Below are 13,199 nucleotides of genomic sequence, written 5' to 3' on the forward strand. Positions count from 1 at the left end.
AAGAAAAGAATTTTAAGACCCAGCTAACTTGCATATTCCAATCGAGTACGTTCATGCATGCATGCAGCTGTATCATGTAGATCTTCATATGATGATTAGCTTGAATATTGTTGCACATCCGCTTCGAATATTGCACACATGGCAGCATGCATATATTTTAAAGACCCTTTTCAGAAAAGGTTTAGGGTTTAGACCTTCTAAGCCTAGAGATGTCTGTCCGGATGTGTTAGAATCTTGATAATGTGCTTTGATTCTTTTTCCTTTTTTTGGTTGCTTTTGTAGTTGATCGGTAAAAATTAGATTGGTGAGTCAAAAACAAGGACGGGAAGGTAAAAAAAATGTCCCCGGTACAAATGCAAAATAAAGAGTTATATACAAGAGTTGCAAAAAAAAAAATGTATGATGAGTATAAAAAAGAAATACAGATAGAAGAGTCGGAACAATTTGTATTATGAAATTTAGGTACATCCGTAAATAAGATTACTTAATGTGACCATGTCGAGAAAAACACAATGTTGAATCTGCTATACAATTGAAGGTTTTCATAAATTTAAACCCTTTATATCTATCAAAGACCATGCAATGAACTCGTGTTACTATAATAGAATGGTAAAGTTATTAGATGATAATACTAGTATCCTGAATTTAAAACTCGTTAGTATTAAGCCGTCAGCATCAAATTCTTTATCCGAAAAAGACAAAGAGCATGCGATGAAAAACTATACTTCATGGATTTTTTTTTGCTAAACATGCAGAGATTTACTAAATTCTTCTGAATTAATAAACCCTATAATTGGTAACCCTTTTGGAAATTTTTGTTAGCTTAAACTAAACACAGTCCACTGCCGATGTTTTAGTATATTTTGGGAACGGGAGACAACTACTAAATGTGGGCCCAACAGAATCTAATAACCAAAAACACTACGATTGTTAAGCGTGTAATTTGTTCGAGACTTAAAAAGTGGACATGCAAGATTTCTGTTGACTGACCAAGAGAAAAAGTTATTTTTGCATGGCGATTTTGAGTTTGAGTTTGAGTTTGATTCAACAGAGGAAAGATGTCTTTAATTTTCTGCTTTATAGAAGAGCAAATCAAGAAAAATAAAGCAATTTTGAAAGGACTAAAGTTTTTGTTTTATTATATTCCCCATCTAAAAAGAGATACAGTAAGTTGAATTTGAATTACAGATAGATTTTCTGGGTTGATGAGCTTAATTACGTACTTCTATAGTTTAATTAAAGCAAGTGTCAAATCTCCTTAAAAAGTTTTTGTAAATTGGAATTCATGCATGGAAGTATATGATATCTTCGTCGTGTTTGTTGTTGTTTGTGGTATTTTAGAGAGTAAGAATCTTTCGATAGTTGGGTAATTAATCGTCCTGTTTGTCGGATGCATGGAGGGTACACAAATCTCCAGAAAGCTAAATGGCATATACACACACTGATCATGATCACCCTCTAGACTAATCTAGCTTTCTAGCTAGCAAGCAGAAGTTAATTAACAATTATTATTGGTATCCTATTACTTACTTTGATTTTGATTCTCTCTTTTGATGAATTTGATTCTGAATCATCTGCACATTCTTTTGATCAATATTGGGTGGTCAAGAATATATTAAAGAGACAATGTAGTAGAAGTACTTACTGGATTTTGGAGTGTTATTAATTTTGAAATATATATTATTTGTAGGGTTGGCAAGACTTGCTAATTAATTAATCAAACTCATGGCTAAAACTTGTGTGTTTGAATGTGATGAGATGGTCACACAACAATAATATGATGTGATGACAGAGAGATGCAGTAAGTACTGGTGTATGTACTGCTGATGAACTGAGCTGATCGATCATCAGCAACAACACCAACCAGCTGCCTGCATCTGCATGCCAGGTATATAAATAGATTCGTTAGTACTCCCGCGATGATTAAAGCTTGCATATTCTACTTTATTGGCGTCTAAAATATCTCTATATAGAGGTTTTGAAATGGAGTCAAATGGCCAAGTATTTGACTGTCTTCTCTAGTACGTGTAGTTTTAACTCATTTCATTTACTTTTCAGATACAGAAGAAGAGTATACTATGTCTATGTGCAAGCCGCAAGACTATTGTGCTGTGTAATAATTTCAGTGACGTAAGTTCGAAACTCGTTAATATTAAATTATTATTGGTGGACATAAAGAAAATGACACAAAGATATTTCAATATTAGGTGCAGGCGTGCAGCCCTTACCTCCCCATGAAAATATTTTAAAACTCGCCACGAAATTTAATTGGGATATGGCTTGATCAAGTTCTTGAATGCCATGGACTACAGACCCCATATCCTCAAATTTAAAGTTCTTGAATGCCATGGACCATGGTCACCATATTTTCGGCACAAATTTCCTCAACTCGATTCCCAAATAATTTAATTCACTAATTTAGGGATGTTCATTCTGAATATCAGAATATGCCCATAAAATTGTCCTAACAAAGCGGGGTGTAATTAGAGGTGTAAATTGGGTTGTGCCAGCACGAGCACAGCCCAGTCCAGCACGTTAAAATTTGAGTCCAGCCCAGCGCAGTCCAGCATGTGATTTAGCCCAGCACGGTCCAGCACGTTAGTTTCATGGGCTGTGCTGGGTTAGCCTAATCGGCACACTAACACAACACAACACGTGACACGGATAAGCACGTGGCCCAGCACAGCACGTTAAGAAAGCACGTTATAGCATGCATAAGTACACTATATAACAAGACATAATATATCACATTTTGTGTATATTTCATAAAAGAGTCACTATTTTAGCTAGTTTTTGACATTTTATGTTAGCTTATTTTTATAACAACACGTATAATACTTAAATATTTGGAAAATATATTTCAATATCGTTGTTATAATGTCGTTACCTATATTTGACTAGAACATTAGTTTACATGACAATGATCTAATTTTATATTTGATGGGCTATTTTTTTTTACTGAATAAACTTGTTAATTTTACTTGAAATAATTTCAAATGATATGTTGTTTATTTTGATTCTCCTGATAATGTCCGACTTAATACATACTATTAAGTGACTTCAAATTGTTTATAACACGTGTGACAGCACGGCACAACACAGCACAACGCATTTATTTGTGTGTTGTGTCCATGAGTTGTGTTGTGCCTAGCTTTTGACTAGTAAAGCACAGCACGACACAACACGGTTAAATCGTTGACGCAGCACAGTACGACACATGGCACGTGAAGCACGCGATTTCGCGTGGCGGCCCGGCACGTTTTACACTTCTAGGTGTAATGCCATAGTGCGATACTTTTGAAACCAACAACCCAAAACACAATTTGTATTTAACGGTGGTGGTGCGTTAGTACACGGAGTTAGCTGGACCTGAGATCGCCTTTGGTTTGATATGATCTGAAGATATCGAGTACAGAGTTTAGATTCGTATATCCTCATGCAGCAGCAGATTCGATCATGCACATATTTTTTTCTCCAGAGAAATGCATCATCGATTCAGTCAGCTAGGGATTTAGACTCGCTCAGAGAGGGAGTGAGGGACAGTGCCTCGTGATCGGAGAAGGACAGAGAGAGATCTATCTATCTCTATACTACAATAAAAACATACTGTAGGACTAGGATGTGCATCCAAGACTAATCACGTGCATGCATTGAGTGAGTGACTTACTTTTTGACTACCCAATGACCAACGTCTCCTCCCATATGCTTCTCTGACTTACTTTTTTCCTCTTCTCCTCTCTTTTTTTTTTTGTTTCTTGAGCTAATCCATGTCTCTCATATGTCTCTCTATCTCTATCTGATTCAGGAGTTTAGAAATGGTAATGCATTGGTCATCATCTAGGGTTAATGTGTGTGTATATATAGTAGTTTGTGATCAACTAAGTAACAACAACAGTACCACTGTACTTGCGACATATGTGTATCCCCCCTGCTAGCTAGCTTTAAAATCCCACAACCACACACTTGATTCTGCAGCTCTAAAACAAAAACACCCCATCTCATCATTTCTCTGATTCTACTGACTACTCTCTTAATGTGATCCAGGTCTTTTTCTACAAATCTTTCCCTATCTCCCCTTTTCTGTGTTTATTGTATCTCTGTTCTCTATATCTTTTGATTTTCTCTATCTAGTAATACAACAACAACAACTAACAAGGACCGGGGGTTGTGAGTCTTTCTGACTACTGCTGACCAGTCTTTTGTCATTACCTATTCACAACACTAGCTACACCTAACCATCTCATCACTGTCCTCATCATCTCATCATCACTTGCAAAATCTCTGTCATACATTAATTTAGCAGGTTATTATTTTTCTTTCTTTCTTTCTTTTTAATGATCCTCAGTGATTAAATTATTGCTTGTTCTCCCCTTCTCAAAGTAAATTTCCATAAGGTATTTCCAGTGCTTCTCTAGCTAATTTTCAAGCTATACATTTCATTTACAAACCCTACAAGGTACTCATCTGCTCACACCTGCTCATCATCATCAATTTCTCTTATCATCAGTTGGGGTTGTTTTCTGTTTTCAGATTTGCTACAATTTTAGCCAAATATAGAAAAAAGTAGATTGATCAGAAGTAGAAACAAGTATAGATAAAAAGAAACCGGAAAACAAAGATTGATTGATCATGCAAAGGTGTAGTAGTAATACTAGTTCTTACCAGTACTGCAGTCATCATCCAGTCGGTACATGTTCTTGCCATTTATATCAACCTCATCATCATCATCACCAGAGTACTTCATCATCACATCAACCATCATCAGGAAAGAATCCTTTCACTATGTTATTCTCTTCATCATCTACTGCTAATACCAAAACTTGTAGCACCCAATATTCAAACCCTAATTATCAAAACAGCAAGTCTTTCGATGAACTGGATTATCATTCATATCCGATTATCACTTCATCTTCACCTTCTTCTGCAGTTGACTGTACACTCTCATTAGGAACTCCTTCCACTCGTAAAACTAATAACTCAGTTACGATCGACAATCATCGAAAATCTACTTCTTGTTTAACATCATCATCAAAATATTATAAGTCATGGGATGTTTTTCAGCCCAACAGTAAGAATCATCATCAAGAACAGCAAAGACATGCTTCATCGACTGCACACAATATCAAGAATATCATCAGCCGAGGATATAACAGTGTCAACAGAGATCAGACAATTGGTCGAAGATGTGCAAACTGTGACACGACATCTACACCTTTATGGAGAAATGGACCTCGAGGTCCTAAGGTTAGCTTCTTAATCCATGTGATGCATAAAATCCATTTTTCCATATATAGGTGTTGTCAGCTGTATAGTAGTACTATCTAGCTAGCTGGTGTTGGAAGTAACATTGTTTGATTTTGCATGCAGTCACTATGTAACGCGTGTGGGATTCGGTATAAAAAGGAAGAACGACGCGCCACTGCAAGCACAATCACCACCAGCAATGTGAATGTTAACGGTGCAGTTGGAGAGGTGATGAGTCATCCTAATCAACAGTCATGGGCGCCACATCACTCGCAGACTCAACCAAGATTAAGTACTTCAGCATATCCCACTTCATCAACGACTTCTCATTATCATGAATTCAGGTTCATCGGAGATGAAGATTGTTATCACCATCACTCCAACATTAATACTAGTACTGCTGGTGGTGGCGGCATCCCTAATCTCCTTTCATGGCGACAACCCACCCTTGTCCATCACTACACATAGGCGATGGATCAAACCCTTCAGATTACTGTCATAAAGTATCGTCGACGATGATAATTCTGTCAGAGAAGTTCTATATTTTCCATTTTCCCCCTAGCCCAATCATGTGATTTCCACGAAGAACAGTAGATATGTTGTTTAAATTTCTTTCTTAACTTCAGTAGTTAGTTTTATTGCTGTGTTGTTTTTTTTGTATTTGGTGTTGAATTTTGTTTAACTTTTGTAACACAGTATGTTCTAGCAATTTAGAAGCTAATTAAGATGGATCTTCTTCACCAAAACAATGAACAAACCAAAGCCTGGAGTAATTCAATAAACTAGCCAAGTATAAATCAAGTGACTGTACAACTAACACAACAAGGGGTTGAATTGGAAAGGTTATAAAAGTCAAAAGACTGATTTAACTACCTTAGGTGCGAGGCCAAAGTTTAAGCCACTTATGGGGCCTTAGTCTAAAGCTCGTGTTTATTGAGGACTTGGAAACATGCTCTACTTCTATCTGACCTTATGTCTAGAAGAACATCTCCAACAAACACTCCATTCTCAGCCGAGCGTACTGTTCCGCTGGTTGTATGACTAGATTTCAAAATAAGAAACTAACTCATCACTAGCAAACATTTATATGGTTCGGAGGCCTCGAGAACATGAGGTCGATAAAATGATTCATATGTGCACTGAAAATGCCTGTATACATAATTTCTTTGCCGTCAACATTTTGAAGAATAAGAGGAACCCATTGTTAAAAACTTTTTTAACATACAATATGAAACTTAAAATGTAAGACAAAAAATAGAACAAGACGAAAATTAAGACACGAAATAGAGCTGGTGAAACTCAACAAATGGTGGAGATAAAAATTTCCGAACAGTTTATATGCAAGAAAGGACGACGCCGCGAAATAAGAATATCTCTGAAGACTTCCCCCATAACCAAAAGAATATTTATCTGAAGGACCATTGAATTTCTTCTAGTGTTCTCCCCTTTGTCTCAGGCACCCATAGTGCCACAAATGCCACTGTGAAAGCACTCACAATGGTGTAAAGGGTGAAGGTTCCTGTTTATCAAGTAGTGGCCAACGTAATTAGATATGAGAGTGAGAGAGACAGAGGGACAGAGCTGTTTACGGATGGAATGGGCAACATATGTTAAGAGACAGAGAGAGGGAGATAGACCAACCTCCATTACTCCAGTTCAGAAGCAAGTTCGCAGTCATTGTGATCACCCAAGATGTGAGCCAATTGGCCAGTGTTGCAATACTACCAGCAAGACTCTTAATATTCACTGGAAGAATCTGTAATGACAATATCAAAAGAGGGTCAAAAATGAACCCACATTCGTACGGAAGTAACTATTAGCTAAAACCTAAAAGATAAAATTTTAACGATATTGTAGTTTGGTTAGAGCTCCAAATTTTAATGTTTCATCTGAGTGGGGACCAGAAATAGAAGTCAAAGAGAAGATGTGTACCTCAGACATTATAACCCATGGAATTGCTCCCACTCCTAGCGAAAATGAAATAACAAAGGCCTGAAATAGTATTACGACAAGTCAAACTAACGGATAGAACATTTCAAAAGTAGAGGAGTGAAAGAGAGAAGATTGCACAAACATACCACGAGTCCAACGAGTGACAATATGCCCAAAATGCTATAGAAATGAGAATCCTTGTCTATGACTTCCTACATCCCAAAAGACAGAAAACAGAAACCCGGTTCAGACTAGCTTTTACGACAGGCAATAAATTTTTAAATGCTCGCCAAACACAGGAAGTCTAAGGTGTTGCTGACCTTCAAATAGAATGCAACTGAGACAAGGAGAAGACTGGCAGTCATTCCAGATGAGGACACCTGGCAAATTTTCAACATTATTTGATGATAAAAATAATTAGTTTCACCAGACCATAAAACAGCTGGGTTAGAACTAGAATGACAGCTATCATTCTTTCAGTACTGGTACATGTAAGAAACAACATCATTTGGTTTTATCACCATATGGATTATCTGAACCAGGTTTTCAGCGACTCTCCTGGATTCAAAATTTTCTCTCCAGGGAAAAAGTACCAATTTCACTCTTATCTTTCAGTGGCCAAAAAATCTATGAATCAGGAGACTCATTGTTGGGTTAGCTTCACTGGATTTAGATCACAAATCTCAGCTTTTGCGTACTTACAATTAGAAGAAGCCGACGACCAGCTTTATCCACCAACCAAGTAGTAACTCCAGTTGCAATAACCTAAACACATGTAATGTTGTTGGTTTTTTACCAAAAGTGCATACCATGAAGAACAAAAAATAGATGAGAGAATTAACAAAGCATGCGAGGATGGAAATTATTTACATACCTGAACGGCTCCAAGTCCACAAGTTGCCACATTACTTGATGAGACCCCTGGTTATATTGACAGCATTAAAATATATATTCCTTAATAAGAAAAAGCGAAAAGAAAGGCAGTTTGCAATCTTTTAATTCCGCCGTCTTTAAAGCTTAATCGCTGAATTATTAGTGATCAGAATCCACCAAGTATAAAGCTGCACTGGACTACCCATAACTCTGTTCCTCAAGTTGTAACACTCATATTCCCAAGCATATATTTGTCAACAAAAAGATTTCTTTATGCGACACCAATCTCTTGTTCTCTGGTACCATGTCCCCATGGATTCGTCTTTTAGGGCCAAGTTTCCCAAACAATCTATGCACAATGCTCAAGCCTAGCATGGAGGCCACCTTATGGTTTAATATTAAACTATATCAACAAAACTTAAGATGTGCTAAACACCTGGAGTTACAAACTGTTAAGAGAACATGATATCCACTGGTTCAGAGATACTCCCACGCATTCTCAAGTGCCAACAATAGTAAGTTTTTCCCATGTTCCTATCTACTGAACTGAAAAATCATGCACATGCTGAGCTTACCAGCAGCTTTGAAAATATTACTGGAGTAGAACAGAATGCCATTTATTCCACTTAGCTGCTGAAGCACAAGTAACCCAATTCCTACCTGCAGCAGATCATTCACCCTATAGATATTAGGTTCTGATTTTCCAAACATTTTGAACATGAGAAACTTAACTATCACAAAAATAAAAAGCTACAGAGGAAAATCTATTTAAACTACAATAATACCATGAGTGGGAACCAATATCTTCTTTGCTTGAGATCAGAGAAGCGGATTGCAGTTCTTCGAGTTGATGATGTTTGTACAGACCTCTACATATTGAAAATTTCAATGAAAATGTTACAAGTTAAGAATAAAAAGATCTTTTTCATACACCTTTATGTGCCACATCTGAACTGATCAGATAGCTCAACACAAAGATGCCAATAGACAATAGTACACTAATAAAGAAGAGAAATTCAGCCAGTACCTTAATTTCATTCACTTCAAGAGTAATGTCAGTATCCCATCCCCGCAAAACTTGTAAAGATGCTTCGAAGTCTTCCGTCATTCCCATTTTTGCCTGAATATCAGGAAACAAAACTGCATCAGAACTGAAACAAGATATCATACCAGGTTAGCATGCATGATGCTCTCCTTCTTCTGCTTCAAAAAGAAAAAGATTGTGCATACCAGCCAACGAGGGGACTCGGGGATGAAAAATAGCGCTGGGATTAAGATTGTACAAGGAATTATTCCTGCAAGTAAGAGGAGGACGCAACTTGTAAGGTACAACATCATATTCACTGGATACTGACACGGAATTCTTTTACAAAGTATTATGGAAGTTCTGAGACATGAGTTTGAGGGAATAAAGTTTAGCTATGGAGTTCTTTTAGAAGATCAACTTTAGCTATTCGCGTTAATGTTGAAACAACATAGGCTAGTAGCAGCTTCAGTTGATTAACTGGAATAAAGTAGTCTATCGAACTTCAAGGAACTTCAGATAGAGCCTGGCTATGATGTGTGCTTTGATCAGCAGAGTAACTCCAAACACTCTAAGAACAACCCATCAAGGTAGATTAGGTATTCTAGCATCTCCACAGAACCTACCAAACAGCCCAAGAAACACATCTAATTATCTTGGGAATCTCACACTAGTCGATGGTATAAGAACCTACGTAGCAAACTCCTATTAGAATCATTTGAGCAGGCTTTGAGTGTACCACCTCGTCCCTCACCTCGTATAGGATACATTTTGAGAATTAAGATAGCGCAGACTTCAGCTATGAACACGGAGCATCTCCTATTGGCTTAATACACTAAAGATATAACCCCACTCCTATCTCACTTTCAAAAGTTACCAAGAAACTTCCGTGTTCTACTTATTTGGGTAGAAAAAACAATGATGGAAAAGAATAATCAAATTGTTTTAGACTCCAAAAAGGTAGTGAGCTTTACGGCTTACCCATAACTGCCAGCACTCTCCATTCAACAAATAATCCCAAGATATAAGCCAACATGATTCCGATTGTGACAGAAAGCTGGGCACAGGAAAAAATAAAAGATATTAAGCCTTGGTGATGTGCTTAAATCTAAAGTTAGTAATAAGCGAAGCTAAAGTCCACAGGGTTCAAACTAGGAAATAGCAAACATGACGAACCTGATTGACTGATCCAAGACTACCTCTCATATCCTGAGGGGCTATCTCTGCTATATAAACTGGCACCTAACAAATCATAAACAGAAAACCAATTAACTTTGTGGATTCTTATGTCCAAAAATGAAGACATAAACAAACTTATGTTGGAAACTCACCACGTAGGAAATGACTCCCACGCCGAATCCTTCCAATAACCTTCCCATGTATAAAAACGAAGAATCCTGCGCAAATGGCAAGCAAGGTAAAGTGAGAGATGGGAATTAGCATCAACAGTACTTCCCTAGAAACAAAACAAGAAAATGATATCCAAAAATTGAACTCACTTTGGCAAATGAAATGGCGAGCCAACCGATGATATTAGGAATAGATGCAATCATCAATGACTGCATATCAATTCAATTCAAGTTAGTTCAGCTCAGTTCAACTCATACACCCATGATTTTCATACTGAAACAAAATTAAACAAAAGGTAGAGTCATAGCTACCCCTTTTCTGCCAATGTACTCGGCAATCTGACCACTAGCAATAGCTCCAACCATAGCACCCACATTTGATAAAGAACCAAAAACCGAAAACTGCCAGATAATAAAATAAAACAACACTTTGTCAAAACTTCATTTTCGGCTAATCAAAGAAAAATGATAAGACTCAAACGATTCTTACCTCTGAAATTGTAAGTCCGAGATCTCGAATGATGTCATCTTGTGTAGGAGATGAATATCCTCCCTAGTTTTACACAAAAACAAATTGACCAATGAAACAACAACAATTGAGCTTATATAATTCAAAAAAGATGTTAATGAATTAGGGTTTGCTATATTTTACCGTGAAACCAAACTGAATTGGACCTAAAGCAACAATAAGAACACAAAGAACAACAGAAACTGAACCATCACGCATCATCGCGGAGGATCCAATTTTCTCCATCATACTAGATTGTCTTGATCCCATTCTATACCAACTTCCAGTATGTAGAAATGGTTTCCGCAAATCCTTCCCATCTTCACTATCTTCTCTGAAACTCATCTTTTCGTTAATTTCAGAGAAAACTAATAACAATTATTTGAAACGAATTCCTATTCCTCAATAGAATTGAATAGTTAGGGTTTAACGTGATCTTTCATGAAAATGGAAAATCATCATCACATTAACAGAGATTTGAAACTATAGAAAAGAAGAAGAAGAAGAGTCTGAGGATTTGAAGGGTGGTGATGAATGATGATGACAAAGAGATGAGGAGGAGGAAGTGGACCACGTTAGGACAAAATCGTAAATGTACACACAGCTATCGTCCAGATAGATATTTCGTGTCAAGATCTTTTTCATATCGCCCCTTGGATCATTATATAATCATTATCCAGTACATACACACGTGTAATTACATTTTACAACTTAGTCCTAATCGTTTAACACGTGTACTATCGTTTTTATGAACGGTGCATATAAGTTTTTTCAAACTGTTGTGGGGCTATGGTTTTCCCAGTAGGTTGTTGCATCCACGTTTTTTATTTTCTGTTTGGTTGAATATAACGAGACGACGTGGCAACCGCGTGATCCATGATCCACATTTCTGTGTTCTTTTGTGTTTTCATTAAATTATTTTTGGGTTGATGCGGTAGTAGCTGTACTATACGATAAGAAAATTGTTATAATAATAGAATGTATGAACTCCACTTTTCATTCATAATTTAGGTTTTGGAGATAAGGATGGCAGTTTAAATGACTACTACCGGAAGAAAAGAAAGACATTATCTGGTTTTTGTGTGGGCGGTGATTTTGATTTGGCAAATTGTTAAATGTGGATTTCTAAAATCAAATCAAGATTTTTCAGTAAACGAGAGTGGTGATCCACTAACAAGTTGCTAAATCGAGTCGATTTTTTAAAAATGAATGAGAAAGCGTTTATTGTTTTTCTAAAGATTTGTCAAATCACTAGTGAATTGAATTATTCAATATGGTATGGAAGGCTTTTCGAACTAGATTACCTCAAAGCAGCCTGCTCTAAACTGAGTGAAGCATTAATTGGACAATGCCAAACCGCCAACAATAATGCTATCAGCTAAAATCTCAATTTGGGCTCTATTATTTTACGAATAGTTTTTATCACATGCTGCCATGCATGATGGAAAGAAGTTTTATGTTCGATAGTTCACTCTGTGATGGAAGTGAAGCGAATAAAGAAGAAGAGCAGTTTAGGAGTGAATATTCGGCATATGCACGTGGCGATATCCTTAAGCTATGAAGCATCACAAGATGAATAGAGGCGAAGTGTAGGATCAAACCTATGGGTCTGGGTGCAGTAATCGAAATATCTACCACATCTGATCAGAAGGAGAGCACGTGGAAAGCAGTGAAGCAGTATTAAAAACTAAGTTCGGTTTTGTCATTGAGTGAGCAAGGAGAGAGACTAAGTGTAGCTATCCTTGAGAGTTCATGGAGCATTACCACCATTGTACCTTTATGAGAAGGTAATTATGCTGAACCACATACGTCTTTGTTGGAATTTTGAATAGAAATATGAGTGAGTTAGTTAGTTAGTGTGAATGGATGTGTTCATTCATTTAAATCTTTTCAATATGTAGTGTCTTATCCCATGGGATGTGACTCTCCACTAAGGGTTGTGACTCTTCATAAAAGGATTTTTCCAAGAGTCACCTCTAAACCTATATAAACCCCACTCATTCTCCATTGCAAGTGTGTTTTTAGAGTCATAAAACTAGTACTAGAAATTTAAGAGTTTGCATGTGTCTTCAAGAGTTAAAGACGATTTTGTGCTACATCTATTCGCATTCGTTGTTCGGTGTTATCTAAGTGCTGCGAAAAACATCGAGGTATTGTTGAATGTTGGAGACATATGCCGCTAAACTTGTAACAGCATTATATACAGGGCATCAAATGTTTTAAGCAAAGAGATTACTCGCCTCAATACACCCAAGTAAGTTTGTTTAAG

General features: G+C 36.9%; 2 protein-coding genes across 2 annotated transcripts; one reads left to right on the forward strand and one right to left on the reverse strand.

Annotated features, from left to right (window-relative positions):
• The first annotated feature begins 3,914 nt into the window (after positions 1-3,914).
• On the forward strand, positions 3,915-5,832 carry LOC113329277 (GATA transcription factor 18-like). Its single transcript, XM_026576238.1, has 2 exons — positions 3,915-5,244; positions 5,368-5,832. The coding sequence occupies exons 1-2, from the start codon at positions 4,630-4,632 to the stop codon at positions 5,710-5,712; spliced, it is 960 nt and encodes a 319-aa protein (XP_026432023.1). The 5' UTR covers positions 3,915-4,629; the 3' UTR covers positions 5,713-5,832.
• Positions 5,833-6,339: 507 nt separating this feature from the next.
• LOC113288048 (sugar transporter ERD6-like 4) lies at positions 6,340-11,451 on the reverse strand. The gene is made up of 18 exons (XM_026536993.1): positions 11,075-11,451; positions 10,913-10,975; positions 10,735-10,824; positions 10,573-10,632; positions 10,405-10,470; positions 10,250-10,315; positions 10,055-10,130; positions 9,280-9,344; positions 9,077-9,169; positions 8,835-8,918; positions 8,625-8,709; positions 8,051-8,097; positions 7,879-7,941; positions 7,497-7,556; positions 7,323-7,388; positions 7,177-7,236; positions 6,886-7,000; positions 6,340-6,763 (listed from the first exon to the last, which is right to left on the reverse strand). Exons 1-18 carry the CDS (start codon positions 11,273-11,275, stop codon positions 6,651-6,653), a joined length of 1,473 nt encoding a protein of 490 aa, XP_026392778.1. The 5' UTR covers positions 11,276-11,451; the 3' UTR covers positions 6,340-6,650.
• Positions 11,452-13,199: the final 1,748 nt, after the last annotated feature.

This window comes from Papaver somniferum, chromosome 1 (genome assembly GCF_003573695.1).
Source record: "Papaver somniferum cultivar HN1 chromosome 1, ASM357369v1, whole genome shotgun sequence".
NCBI classification, from domain to species: domain Eukaryota; kingdom Viridiplantae; phylum Streptophyta; class Magnoliopsida; order Ranunculales; family Papaveraceae; genus Papaver; species Papaver somniferum.